Source organism: Corticium candelabrum, chromosome 9 (genome assembly GCF_963422355.1).
Source record: "Corticium candelabrum chromosome 9, ooCorCand1.1, whole genome shotgun sequence".
Lineage (NCBI taxonomy): Eukaryota > Metazoa > Porifera > Homoscleromorpha > Homosclerophorida > Plakinidae > Corticium > Corticium candelabrum.
The window spans coordinates 1754551-1769550 of record NC_085093.1 but is presented as its reverse complement, the minus strand read 5'-3'; the positions used below and the strand labels follow the sequence as shown (position 1 = coordinate 1769550).

The 15000-nt window shown below is 42.4% G+C and overlaps 4 protein-coding genes across 4 annotated transcripts in view; all 4 read left to right on the top strand.

The window, feature by feature from the left end:
• LOC134184599 (centrosomal protein of 135 kDa-like) overlaps positions 1-5558 on the top strand; it is a 14797-nt gene extending 9239 nt beyond the window's left edge. The window contains exons 16-22 of the mRNA XM_062652335.1: positions 2570-2680; positions 2738-2791; positions 2842-2904; positions 4122-4207; positions 4271-4583; positions 5260-5311; positions 5369-5558. Of these exons, the coding sequence (XP_062508319.1) occupies positions 2570-2680; positions 2738-2791; positions 2842-2904; positions 4122-4207; positions 4271-4583; positions 5260-5311; positions 5369-5424 (735 nt within the window). The 3' untranslated portion in view covers positions 5425-5558. The remainder of the gene's footprint in view (positions 1-2569; positions 2681-2737; positions 2792-2841; positions 2905-4121; positions 4208-4270; positions 4584-5259; positions 5312-5368) is intronic.
• Positions 5559-5820: 262 nt separating this feature from the next.
• Positions 5821-8151, top strand: LOC134184808 (synaptogyrin-2-like). The gene is made up of 3 exons (XM_062652557.1): positions 5821-5939; positions 5998-6360; positions 7727-8151. Exons 1-3 carry the CDS (start codon positions 5844-5846, stop codon positions 7907-7909), a joined length of 642 nt encoding a protein of 213 aa, XP_062508541.1. The 5' UTR covers positions 5821-5843; the 3' UTR covers positions 7910-8151.
• Positions 8152-8771: 620 nt separating this feature from the next.
• On the top strand, positions 8772-10548 carry LOC134184818 (synaptogyrin-2-like). Its single transcript, XM_062652571.1, has 3 exons — positions 8772-8889; positions 8951-9313; positions 10080-10548. Exons 1-3 carry the CDS (start codon positions 8794-8796, stop codon positions 10242-10244), a joined length of 624 nt encoding a protein of 207 aa, XP_062508555.1. The 5' UTR covers positions 8772-8793; the 3' UTR covers positions 10245-10548.
• Positions 10549-12242: 1694 nt separating this feature from the next.
• Positions 12243-15000, top strand: part of LOC134184797 (synaptogyrin-2-like) — a 2983-nt gene continuing 225 nt past the window's right edge. The window contains exons 1-3 of the mRNA XM_062652547.1: positions 12243-12393; positions 12465-12830; positions 14785-15000. The exon at positions 14785-15000 is cut by the window's right edge and continues 225 nt beyond it. Coding sequence (XP_062508531.1) covers positions 12298-12393; positions 12465-12830; positions 14785-14985 — 663 coding nt within the window. The 5' untranslated portion in view covers positions 12243-12297 and the 3' untranslated portion in view covers positions 14986-15000. The remainder of the gene's footprint in view (positions 12394-12464; positions 12831-14784) is intronic.

Below are 15000 nucleotides of genomic sequence, written 5' to 3'. Positions count from 1 at the left end.
TTGGCAGCCCTGATCGAGTATTTCATGTCTTTGAATGGCTGAGATCTGCCTTCAGTGACATTAATCTCATGATTGAGGAGAAGTGTGAGATATATTGTTCCTCATCACCATTGCTTAACACCATCTTAAGTCAACTTCCATACCAGCCACAAGTCAAGGATGTAGAATTCTGGGCACACCTATAGGAAGCTCATCGTTCATCATCGAATCTTGCTCTGATGTTGCACAATCAGGATCTAATTTGTGTGGCATGCTCTTGCTGAGACACTGTCATGTTACTCGGATGAACTTCCTATCACAAACTGTTCCACCTAGACTTTTGGAGTCCGTTGCAGCCTTCCATGACACACTGACAAGATCAACGTTCACCAATCTCTTGGGTAGAGGCAATCTAACAGACAGGCAGTGGCTTCAAGCAACTTTACCAATACAACATGGAGGATTTGGTCTCACAGCTTTAACATCTACAGCACAATTTGCATTTCTGTCTAGTTGGGTCTCAACCCTGCATACAATAGCAAACGAATTCCGGATGCTGAGAGATTGCTTGATGAAGTTGAGAATTCACATCATTCAAATAGTCCCATCAGCAGAGATTTGTGCAATGTTTTGCCTCAAAACAAAACTCTCGTAGAAGTTATCAACGACAGGAAGCAACTACAACACAAGCTGACTGAGGAATACATGAAATCTCTGTCAAATGGTTTTATTCAGAATTCATCTTCAACTAGAGACCAATCTCGAATGAAGTTCTTGCAAGGCAAAGGTGCAGGAGCATGGCTCCTGACAGTACCATCATCATCATGGCATGTATTATCTCTGTGCGATTTCCACTTGACATCCTTGATGAGACTGGGCTGCCAAATGCCTTTGGCTTCTGGTCAGTGTGACTGTGGGAAAGAATTAGACTCAGATGGATACCACCTAATAACATGTAAGACTGGGGGCGGCCCGGTAATCAGTCATAACAACATGGTTTCAGCATGGTCACACTGTTTGAGTCAACTGCAATTACATCACGTAAAAGAACCCAGAGGAAGGTATGTCAATTCTGAAGACAGATCAGACATAGTCATATTCGATTTGGCATCGGGGATGGATCTTGAATTGGCTATTGCTCTAGCGCATCCCTGGAGCAATGAAATAGAAATTTTATCAGCTACAACTCAGAGAGCAGTGGCATCCAGAAGAGAAAATCTGAAGATCAAAAAGTACGACCAGGAGCTCTTGCCTGGAGGTTTTTGATCAACATTTGTGCATATAGTCTTCAAACATTTTGGCTGTTGGAGAGAGAAAGCTGAAGACTATTTGAAGAAACTGTCACAGCTATCAAGAGACGAAGACAGAGAGCCAAATGCATCAACCTTCAAGACATACTGGAGATCTGTGTTTTCTGTGTGTCTACAACAATCAAATGCTAGAGTGATTGACAGAAAAATAAAGAAGATTGTTTCAAGAGACAGCCACATAAACATAAATAGTTGTAGGTAGAACCAAGCCCTATTGGCTTGGGTAGTATTTAGTTGCTTTGCTTAGATGGTGTGTAATAGTTCAATGTTTGAAAATATATGTATAGACAGACAGATGGACATACAGACAGACAGACAGACAGATGGACAGACAGACAGACAGGCAGACAGAATTTTGTTCAAAAAGTTCTGTATAAACTAAAATCTGACTAAGCAATCTGCAACAATTAATTAGTGGATGTGCTGAATGTCCACGTAAAAGGTAGTTAGTGTTAACTCTGCCATGAAAATGTTTCTTAATCTTATGAACTTTATTTTGCGCTTGTCTGCTGCATACCCTGCCTCACACACAGACAGACAGACAAATGGACAGACACACAGACAGAAACATTGACAGGCGGGCACACAGACAGGCAGATAGGCAGACAGACAAGATGTATAAATTAGTCAGTGTCAACATTGATGACATCCATGGACAGACAGACACACACAGACAGACAGACATGCAGACAGACAGACAGACATAACCCTAACCCTAAGATCAGAGTAACATATGGACAGAATACTGACCAGAGTTTAGATGTTGTTCAACTTTCAATTCAGTAAACTAAATTTCGGTTTGTAGGCTCCGTAGGGGAGCTTTTTAATGCTAATTGTTATTTGTGTAATTGTAATTGTAGTTGTGACACTTGTTGTTCATTAGCTGTTACTTTAGTTTCACCTGTATTAGCTTTGATGTATAAAAATATATGAAAATTTGACAGACATGTAGACAGACAGACATGTAGACAGACAGACAGACAGACACGCAGACAGACAGACACACCCAGACAGACAGACAGACACACCCAGACAGACAGACACACCCAGACAGACAGACAGACAGACAGACAGACATGCTAATGATTAGACTGACATAAGACAGACAGAAATATTGGATGGACAGACAGACAGACAGACAGACATATGGGTGGACGGATGGACATAACAGAAATAGACACAGAGAGACAGAAAGACTAATTGACATCATCCAGCCAGCCAGCCAACGGCAACACTTTGCATAGTAAAATTAATTAATTGAATGATAATGGTCTCCCTAGCGAGTGCTCTTAGAGGAACGAAATGCTGCTCACACGTTATGTACAAGACTAGAACAAGACCGCAACACGATCACAAGGCAATTAGCCGAACGTTCAGCGTCTGGTCAGCAGGTCAGACAGTTGAGTGTGACAGTCAATTTCCGATCAAAAAATTCATCGTTTTGTTAGATGCAAATCGCACTCGACAGCGAGAGGTTGGAAGTGAAGGCTTTGAAGAGGGAGGTTAGTGTGTTGGTTGGGTGTGAGTTCAGTTGTTGATATCAACTTGTTAGGTTGAGCATCAGGCGCAACATATTCAGGGTTTGGAGGGTTTGTTGGCGGCTGAAAGACAGAAGGTTGGAGATTGATTAGTGGTTTGTTGTATTGCTATGATATTGTCTTGTTTGTTTGGTTTATTGTTTGTCTTTTGTTTGTTTCTTTGTTTCTTTGTTTCTTTGTCTGTCTTTTTAATATATTTGCATTGCGCACAGGAATCTGGTGCAAACGACATACAGCTATGAACAACTACAACACACACACACACACACACACACACACACACACACACACACACACACACACACACACACACACACATATGCACGCATACACACACACACACACACACACGCATACACACACACACACACACACACACACACACACACACACACACACACACACACACATACATACACACACACGCGACACACACACACACACACACACACACACACGACACACACACACACACACACACACACACACACACACGAGACAGACAGACAGACACATACACACACACACATACACACACACACACACACACACACACACATACACACATGCGTGTGTACACACACGCACACACACACACACAACACACACACACACACACGAGACAAACAGACAGACACACACACACACACGACACACACACACACACACACACACACACACACACACACACACACACACACACACACACACACACACCAGTACTAGGCCCAGTCAACAGAAAACAACTCTCTAAGAGCTATTTTACTGAAACGTGATGGTTTCTTGAATCAGTCAACTGGTTTTGCATCAGTTTGTGATGAGCACACAGAGGCAGCAAAATGATTTTAAACTTTTTGCATTTTTATTTGTCTGTTTATCTGTTTGTTTATCTGTTTGTTTGTTTGTCTGTTTTTTAGTTTGTCTGTTTGTCTGTTTGTCTGTTTTTCTGTTTGTTTGTTTGTCTGTTTGTTTGTCTGTTTGTTTGTTTGTCTGTCTGTTTGTCTGTCTGTCTGTTTGTTTGTCTGTTTTTGTCTGTCTGTTTGTCTGTCTGTTTGTCTGTCTGTTTGTTTGTTTGTTTGTTTGTCTGTTTGTTTGTCTGTCTATTTGTCTGTCTGTTTGTCTGTCTGTTTGTCTGTCTGTTTGTCTGCATGTTTGTCTGTCTGTTTGTTTATCTGTCTGTCTGTTTCTTTGTTTGTACGTCGGTGAGTCACTCATTGTTCTGTATACGTTGGCATTTATTCCTTTCTCTATTTCTCTTTGTTTCTTCTCATTCAATGTTATTTCCTATTTCAAGATGTTTCACCACCAGCTCCACAGCGAGCAGCATCTATCTCAAAACGAACAGCTACAACATCAAATTACTCACCTGGAGAAGGAAAGGTAAGTAACCTATCATTACATCATCATAACAGCCGCTCACCACAATCTTTTCATCAATCCCAGACAGCAAAGTCTTCGTGAGTTAGCAGCCGTCCAAGAACAGCTACAGAAATCGCCAGCAGACTCACCAGTTGGCAGTCGTTCACCCACTCTCCACGTTGATCTACCATTGAGCGTGTCTCCTACTTCGACTGTCGCTGCTGTTACAGCCAGCGTGACAATGGCTTCACAAACACACACTGCTGTTACAGAAGCACGCAATTTGGATGACAACGAAGACGAGCAGTCGGAGAGGAATTACTCGGACAGTCTTGTAACACAAGGCAGCGTCTCTCCACTGTCTTCTGTGAGCAGTATAACACCTGGCAAGATGAGGGTGAGTGTGAGCAGAGAGTTATTGTATTGTATTTGCTGCAAACGTGTGAAGTTATGCAACAAGTTGTGTGGAATACCTATTGGAGATGTTGCTGAATCGAGCTGGACACGAATAGGAGATTAGACGGACGGATGGACAGACAGACAGACAGACAGACAAACAGGCAGGCAGACACAGACCAACAGACAGAAAGACAGACAGACAAACAGGCAGACGGACAGACCAACAGACAGACAGACAAACAAGCAGACAGACAGACAAACAGGCAGACTGACTGACAGACAAACAAACAGACAGACAGACAATTGGACAAACATAGTATACATACATATATTTATACATACAGCTAGACAGACAGTCAGACAGACAGACAGACAAACAAGCAGACAGACAGACAAACAGGCAGACTGACTGACTGACAGACAGACAGACATAGAGACAGACAGACAATTGGACAAACATAGTATACATACATATGTTTATACATACAGGTGGACAGACAGTCAGACAGACAGACAGACAGACAATCATACAGACAGACAATACAGATCAATGAATATGCCGCAATGACTCTAATCTATTGCCACTCGCTTACCAGTCCACTCGCTTATCCAACCATTTCATGCCAGACTAATTGATTTCAATTACCACATTGTGTTCATGCTTCTGTGTATAGAGTGAGCTTGCGTTCGATCACGAGCGACAGACGATGGAAGACGAAAGTGCCAGTGAGTGTCGACACTCTGTGATCAGATCGATCGTTGCATGTTGTGTCGTCGTTCTAGGGCTGGTCACTGAGTTGATGTCATCACACTCGAGTTCCTCTTCTTCGGCTTCATAGTGACAGTCGGGATGTGTCGATGTGTACAGCATGATCGTGTTGTATGAGGATGAGCATGCATTGCTACAATTGATTATATGTGCTTCTCAGCTCAATTAATGTTTAAATAAAAAATTAAATAATTCATTCTGTAATCATATGGTTGTGTACAGTAGGATTTGAATTTTGGCCGGATGTACTGTTAGCGCGCTTTAGGGGTATCTTATTAGTAAGTAATTTAAATAACTAGTGCAATGTATTTTTATGCTTTGCTTTTTTCAAGTAAAATTACGTCAGAATTGCTAACTTCGTATTGTGCGCATCGAAAAATTTTGTTTTGAGACCTTAAAAGCTAAAGTTTAAAATAGAATAACGCGCGTTAGTATTCTAGCGCACGTTAGGTTGTTGCATGTAACGTGACCTCGTGATAACTAATAACTATGGATTCGTACGGCGATTCTTCCTCTTCAGGCGAACGATTCAATCCTTTGTTATTTGTTCAAAAACCTCGAGTGATCCTCCGTCTCATTGGAATCGTAAGTAACCCACAACATGCCAAACTTCTCGTTTCCGGCTCATATCCGGTTGTCACAGATCTGCGCTATTGTTGTGTTCGCCTGCATTGCGGACAAGGTTTATCCCAACGATGTTTGCTATTACAACTTTAACAACGATGCGTGCAATTATGGCATTGCCATTGGTGTCATCGCATTCATCGATTGTCTTGCCTTTTTGGTCGTCGACGTCATGTTTGACCAGCAGAGTAATGCGCAGGTGCGGAAGTACATGGTGGTGGCGGATTTCATCTTTTCTGTCATGTGGTCGATCATGTGGTTTGTTGGATTCTGCTTTTTGACGGACATGTGGAGGAGGACTGATAGGGGGCTGTTGTCTGGTGATACTATAAACAATGCTCAGGCAGCCATTGCGTTTTCTTTCTTTTCGATCGTCATATGGGTAAGATCACGTGACTTGATGGACATACGTGTACAAAATTACCCTGAACGAAAAAATTTGTGCAAGAAAAATTGTGCTTTTTCTAGAAACATCACTATATGTGCAGAATTAATTTGTGCGACAGTAACGCCATCACTTTTGTGTAATGGCGTGATGCCTGTGTTGGTCCATGTTGTGCTGCATACCTTCCGATGTCTGCTCGCTCCTTGCTGGAGTAGCAGTGGTATGCTTTTCGCTATTGCTCTGTCCTTCTTCATTCTCTCGTTCTTCCGTTGCTTCCACTTCTCTGTTGGCAACTACTATGCAGGGGCGTAGGAAGCAAAAAGTGACTGGTCTGGCCTAACGCGCACTAATGGATGGGGCAACGTTGCACGCGCTAGTAGATAGGTAGGACAACACTATATCATAGTCCACATCTCTCGGGAACGTTGATAGTCTCGACTCCATGTCACATCTAGAGATGTATTTTACAAGCAGTCTCGACACACACACACACACACACACACACACACACACACACACACACACACAGACACACACACACACACACACACACACACACACACACACACACACACACACACACACACACAGAGGCACACTTCCCGAATCCGGTCTGTTAGCCTCGCAGTTCAGTACTTCAAAGTATGGAAAGCAATGGTCTGGCTGCACGAGGTGATGCCACAATCACCAATATATTACTTATTTGATCGGCACCTGTAAAACGGAAGTTGATGCCATTGAGAATCTGGCAAAAGTGGTCTTTTCAAATATTGGTCCGGCCATGGCCAGACCAGCCAGACCGCGTCCTATGCCTGTGTATGTTGCTGGCGGATAGACTGCCAGTGGCAGCAGCCGGTGGCACAAACACTCTCCTGTCCTGTGGAGATTTGCACTTGAAATAGTTCAGGATAGACATGTTACGGTAGCTGATGTGACTGCAGTGTCCGGGTAGTGGTATGTGCGCGGTAGCCACGAGACTAGCACATGTTTTCATACTGATAATGCGCAAGGAAAGATATATGTGGAATTTACTTTGTGCGATGGGCTTGTGATCGCACAAAATTGCACGCATTTTTCTCCCGCACAAATTTCTTCTTTCAAGGTATTATTGGTATATTGTTTTATATAAAAAATAAAAAATAAAATAATTAAAATAAAATAAAATTTTAAATTAAAAATACTAAATTTATACCAGTATGCAGAATTTTGCATTTGTGGTATTCACTGTCAACAGTGAAGCTGCAGTTGTTTAACTAAACAAACAAAAAATTTCATTAGCAGTTTTGTCTGATAACTCTGATACTTTGTTTATATTAGACTGTACGTGTACTGCATGTGAGTTGTAATTTAGTTGTGTTTATAGGTTGCTCTAGCTGCTCTTAGTTATCTTCAATACCACAAAGGACTCAGAGATTTCTTCCCTTCTGATTCAAGAGAAACAGGAACGTCGTCTGATCACAATTATTCGTCGATCCCCGGTCAGCATGACCCATACGAGTCTTACCAAAAGCCGCAATTTGCAGATGAAAAATTGGAGACATCATAGTATTAGTATGTGATCATGAACAAATCTTGAATTTCAAAATAGTAGTGAAGTGCAATATAAGTGTTTAGTGTGAATTAGGTTGATGAACTGACGAACATCCGTTTTAACAAATACGCAATTAAAACTTACTTTTACTGACTTTAGTAGCGAGGGACTCACGTATGTCAACAAAGGAACAAACAGCCTTCTATATTTGTTTCAAATTTTGTTTTCTATTCTAATGGTATCGTCTGTTGTCTTCATGAATTTGTCTACTCTGTACTTGAGCGTGTTCAAGAAGACACTAATGTGACAGTGTGCACTCATGAGTGGATAAGGGCGGGGCAAACCCCCTTGTTTGGAGAAACTTCTAAGATCTATCAGAGTCATTGGTACGTCTTCGATCTGAGCCTACAGTATCCTACAACTATGAAACATCTTGACCAATCAAAATTACCGTGCATCTAAAATACCTGCAAATGCGCATGCTCACCGTACAAGACACGCCCACAAACTTGGTTTTTGTGCTCATTAATATTAAATGAATGAAATCATTTTTAATTTAATTAAATCCTGAATTTGCCACTGGCACTTGCAAGACTAGAGTGACTTCTTCAAACACAAGATGCATGGACGTGGAAAGTGAGAAATGCACATTGTGCGTTAATTAATTTATTAATTAATTAATTAATTTAAATTAATGCAGCAATTACAGTTAGCTGTTAGCTCGCTTATACTTTACCTCATTTTAATAATAATTATGTTAATGTTTGCTAGATTTGCGAGTAAAGCACCAACACTCTAGCTAGTTTTAAATATTGCAGTAACGCACGTTAACAGCGTAGCGCACGTTAATAGCTTAACGCACGCTAGTTTATCGTTCCTGAGGCGCGTGACATTTGGCTATGGATTCTTACGGCGGTTCTGCCTCTTCAGGGGGACCTTTTAATGCTTTGTTGTTTGTTCAGAAGCCTCAAGTAATCCTCCGTCTCATTGGAATCGTAAGTAACCCATAACATGCTGAAATCTTCGCTTCCGGTTCATGTCCGGTCTTATCTTCAGCTTTGCGCCATCGTTGTCTTTGCTTGCATTGCCGATAAGGTGGATATCAATAACACATGCTATTACAACTTCAACGAGCACGCGTGCGATTATGGCATTGCCGTTGGTGTCATCGCATTCGTCGCTTGTGCTGCCTTTTTGGTCGTCGACGTTCTGTTCGACCGGCAGAGTAATGCGCAGGTCCGGAAGTACATGGTACTGGGGGATTTCATTTTTTCTATTATTTTGTCGATTCTTTGGTTTGTTGGATTCTGCTTCTTGACGAATGAATGGAGGAGGACAGATAAGGATGTTGCGTCTACTGGCACAGTGAACAATGCTCAGGCGGCTATCGTGTTTTCTGTCTTTTCTATCATCATATGGGTAAGACGCATGTCTGTGTGTTAGTTTGTTAGTCTTTCAATCTGTCTGTCTGTTTGTCTGTCTGTCTGTCTGTCTGTCTGTCTCAGTCTGTCTGTCTGTCTGTCTATCTGTCTGTTTGTCTGTCTGTCTGTTCCCTGATATCATGACGTTCTTGGTTTGCATGCCGGAACTATAGTCGTCTTGAACCAAGACTGTCATCTCAGAGAAGGTTGCGTCAGTGGTAGGATGGTCTTAAGAGGGAAATGTAACCATCTTCGTCCTCTTGAACTTCTCAGAAATTTCACACCTGGTTTTCGGACTTCTTGGTGCCCTGAATCCAAAGCTGCTTGTTTGTAATGCAGTACACCAGTTGACTTAGTAAGTTGAGAAGTGAATACTGAGTCCTATTGACTGTGATGTGTAGTTTGAGAAATCATTGGCACGTGGTTTCAATTGACTCGTTGTGTTAAATCCCTTACATCTTCCAAGAAAGTTCATGACAGTAACAGGCAATTAGATTTAGTGTGAGAGCAACTGCTGAGGTGACAGTTGGTGTAAACTATTGCGTAAATGTTATCAAATGGAGGACCTCAGGTGTTGTTGTGCTCATTAATTCAGGACGTACAAATGATAGCTTTAACTGTAAAGCTGCAGTTGTTTATATACAAGTTGAGAACGTCATTAGCAGTTTTGTCTGATTGCTTTGAACTTTGTTTATATTGGACTGTACGTGTACTGCACTCGACCTGTAGGATGTGAGTTGTAATTTAGTCGTGTTTTTTTATAGGTTGCTCTTGCTGTCCTTGCTTATCTTCAATACCGAAAAGGACCCGGAGGTTTCTTCCCTTCTGATTCAAGAGAAACGGGAACGCGTTCTGATCACAATTATTCATCACTCCCCGGTCAGCACGACTCGTCCGAGTCTTACCAAAAGTCACCATTTGCAGAATAGAATCAGAGACCTTAGAATATTAACTTATTATACGAGCAATAGAAACAATAGTGAGGAATGCTGTAGCAGCATACTATAGGATGATGAACTGATGAGCGTCTATATCTAAAATACACCTAAAACACTTCTGATTTCAAATAGCAACTCATGCTCAAACAACGAACAAACAGCCAGGCAGTCTCGTTCACTTAATTTTTAAAAATTTTGCAAATATGTTTAGCCAGATCTTTGTGTTTACATTTGTTTTTTTATTCACTGTGTACTTGATTGCGTTCACAGAGGCACTAAATTTTTATTTAATGTACACTTGACTCGTAAGACTAGAGCGACTCCTTCAAACACACATGATGGTGCATGGACATGGATATATATATATATATATATATATATATATATATATATATATATTGAGGTTGTCAATGATTTCTGCAATATTCCTAATAAGCGGCGGTGCCTTGTCAACTGTTGGTGTTTCTTCTCATCGTGTACTCTTTACTATCAATCTTCTTCAGTTTATACTTATCCAGTCAGCTTATCCCTGATGTCGTCAAGGATTTCTTCATTATCCCTATTGAACGGCGGTGCCTTGTCAACGTTGGTGTCAACTGTTGGTGAATCTTCTCGTCATTTTTTCAGTTTTCCTTTCTACTATCAGCCTTCTTCAATTATGCCTTTTTTCTATTCCATCAGTCAGCCTGTCTCTGAGGTTGTCAAGGATTTCTGCAATATCACTCTACAGCGGCGGTGGCTTGTCAGCTTTGGTGACACCTGCTTCTGGACATGTTACTGTTTCTCTACCTTTTGACTACTCTAATTTCATAAATGTTCGGCGATCCAAATTTTCGGCAAAATTCGGTTGTCGCTATTATGGCGTACATTAATTTTCGGCGGAAGGTGGTTTGCAGGAACCTTCACACTAAATAAAGTACTAGACGTATATCATATCATTCGGCGCGTGCTAAACTATCCCCATTTTTGATTAGCGCGACATGCGGTGTGGAAGTTCGAATTCTTGGTTTTAGGTGTCAAAGTCCCATGATACTTACGTTGCGCTGCCTCACAAAAGCGTCTCAGTTCTTGACAGATGTACTCGAATAGCACTGCTGCTGTTTTCATTGCAATAGGGAGATCAGTGGCACTGGTTGTCACCGAGAACGCGGCAGTTATGATCTTTGACAGTCACTTGCACGGCCAGAAAGGTGCTCTCATTGCAGTTTCTACTGAGATTGCACCTGCAATTCGCTATCTGTGCAATCGTCTCTACGGAGGCATAGACAATAGGCGAAGAGCTGATGTTTGCTTTCTAGAGAAAGTGCAAGAGGTTGTAATGTAGTAGTAATTTCACAATTAAATTTGTTTGGTCAAAGTGCTGACAGTTGCCCAGATTTTTGGCAAACATGAATGTGCTTACAGTACATACACTAATAGTATTACTAATGTCTGTTTTGAATGTTTCAGAAGAAACTGATCCAACATTTAAATGGGAATTAAATTTGGGTGGACATTTAATTTGGGCATGGCAGACCCTTCGCCGAAATTGCCGAAATTAAATGTATGCCGAACATTTACAAAATTAGAATATATATATATATATATATACATACATACATACATACAATAATGACAGTAATTTTAGTTTATGGGATTCGCCTGTATCGTAGATTGGTTATTCTACTGTACAACGAAAGTACCCGGAACTGAAAGGGGTCAATTCCTCGTCGCCTAGGGTTCAGCACTGTTCAGTTTTATTTGTAATTTCTATATGCTACGTTGCACTTTTGGTTGCGATGTTACGAATGCGCATGCGGCCTCGGGTTACCGCGCGTTGCATCACGAAACTTTAATTTCCAAGCGACCTAATCGAACCCGGATAAAAAAGTACCATTTTAGAGGAGCTAGAGACTAAAACAACATCCTAGTTTGATAAGAATGCAACAAGCGCCATCGCTTTTCAAGCAAACCTTGATCACGTGATTCCACATGCGGTAGGCTAAACTCCCCGTATAAACCGCCATTACCTCATTCTTACTCTGCGCCTCGTGACTTCAACTCCATGGACTCGTACGGCGGCTCCGCGCCTTCTGGCCAATCGTTCAACCCTCTCTCATTCATTCGACAGCCGCAAGTTATCCTCCGGGTCGTCGGAATCGTGAGTAACGCAGAACGCGCCCAATATCTCCGTTTCCTGCTCACCTCTAATCTCTATTCTCTTATCTACAGCTCTGTGCCATCATTGTCTTTGCTTGCATTGCCGATAAGGTCGTTGTCCATGGTGAATGCGCTTACTACTACGATGACAACGCGTGCAATTATGGCATTGCCATTGGTGTCATCTCATTCACCGCTTCTATTGCCTTTCTCATCATGGATTTTCTGTTTGCGCGGCTGTCCAATGCGCAGATGCGGAAGTACATGGTGCTGGCGGATTTAGTCTTTTCTGTCGTCTGGTCATTCATGTGGTTTGTCGGATTTTGCTACTTGACCGACCGCTGGAGGAAGACGCTTGATAAGTACTCCGTGCCTAGCGATATAAAGAACAATGCTCAGGCAGCCATTGCCTTTTCTTTCTTTTCTATTGTTGTATGGGTAAGCAGCACGTGTCTTGTATGTATGTACGTGTGTCTGTCCATTTGTAGGTAAGTGTACAGTACCCGTTTGGAAGTTTGCTTAGTATGTCATTGTAGCCTCGTACCCGGAGAAGAGGGCCTGGTACTGTACACGTCTTCACATGTGTAAATTACCTCAAAATCGGCGTAATGTAAGCACGCAACCATTGAACGGACAGTGAAACAGCTTCCGTGTATGGATGAATGCATAGATCTAGATCCAAGGTCAAATGATCCAACTAGACGATTTTAGACCTTGTTTTATGGCAGAGTGTTGAGTTTGTCATTCCTCATTGATGTCTAGTCGTATTGCAGTCAGGCTGTTTACAGTGTTTGCTTAGCGAGAAGGACTGCAGCAGAAGGTGCAGCTTATTTTGGAATTTCTATCTGTACAACAGAAGCTTCCACGTAGATCTGCCAGCGCTGTGCTCGGTGCATTCGAGCTGTAGCAGAAATTGAGGGTGCAGGCATGTGACAACCAGGACTGGTATCAGGACTAAGTTGAAAAGCAGACAAAGAACATCACCTAAACACGAAGCTGTTTGCTGTCATTGCGTGCGACACTATCAGCTCAAGATTCTAAACAACGTCGGTTCCGCATGCGTGCATACATTACCCCGATTTCGAGGTAATTTATGTGCACATGTGAAAACAACATGTACCAGGCCCTCTTTCCTGGGCGCTCAAGAGGGGCCTGGGTACGAGGCTAGTCTCATTGTAGCCTCGGCCTCCCAGACCCGTGTAGTGCCGATTCAAAATCGTCCTTCATGGGTCTGGGATGGTACCGCCTCTTCTCAATATACTGCGGTTGGTCCTAGGACCAGCGTTAGTGTTCAGTTTCATAAATGCATATCTTTCCAATTACGGTTGTAATACAAGAACAACGAAGACAGGTCGCACTAGAACATCGTGTCACATCCCGCTGCACAGGTACCTTTGTGTTTACTGTAGCTACGGTTATGATCTGTGGACGCTATGAAACACTTTTTTCCTAATGGAGCCGCAGACACGATCAGCATGTGTCTGATCGCTGCAAATTGCTGCGAGTAGCTGCAAATTGGCGATGAAAATTCACAATGCACACATCCGCTGTGACTCATCGTGGATTCGATGTGACTTGCTGTGAAATCGCGACAAAACTTCGCCGTGGATTCGATGTGACTTGCTGTGAAATCGCGACAAAACTTCGCCGTGAATTCACCACGAGACTTTGTCTTAGTAGACATGATCATGAAGTTGTTGAGCATGCAGCTGGCTAGTGTAGATGTTGAAGCATCAGTTCGTAAATCAGAACAAACGACACAACTCTGCTACACTAGGTGTCATTAGTACCGTTGACAGGCACACAATACGAACCACAGCATGTAGGGACCCGACTTTGTGTGAAGAGCACACTACAAGTCATCATTTGTCTACAGTACAAACTGAACACTAACGCTGGTCCTAGGACCAACCGTAATATATTGAGAAGAGGCGGTATAGTACACCATCTCAGACCCGTGGAGGACGATTTTGAATTGGAACTACACGGGTCTAGGGAGGCTGAGGCTAATCTCATTGTGTGTGCACCACACCTGTTAATATACTCTTTCAACGGAACATAAAAGCATTACATGCAGACCACCATGAACGACAGATTTTCACTCTTCATGGTATCCACGGGATCTCTTAGGCTATAAGTGCCTGTATGGTGGACTATACGTGTAGCCACACTAGATCTGTACGATGCTGATTACCAACGCGTGAAACATTAGATATAGTAATGCCTCGTGGTACCTGTACATACCACCGACCTGCTAGGCAACCGCATAACACGTGACTAAATAAACGTCCCGTATGTTGAACACAATGGATGTGAATCAAGCTGCATAGCTATGACAAGCAGAGTGTATGCACTGTAGTACTACAAACCTTTCAGTTAGTCTCGTTTTTAGGTTGCTCTGGCTGTTCTCGCATTTTTTCGTTACCGCAAGGGACCCGGAAGTTCCTTCGCTGAGGATACAGAAGGAACAGGAACGGCTGCTGATCCCGGCTATTCATCGTTCCCCGGTCAGCCTGACTTATCCGAGTCGTACCAGCAACCACCATTCACAGAGAAATCGGAGCCTCCACAGTATCAACCACCGACGTATTAGGAGGGACAATTAGGA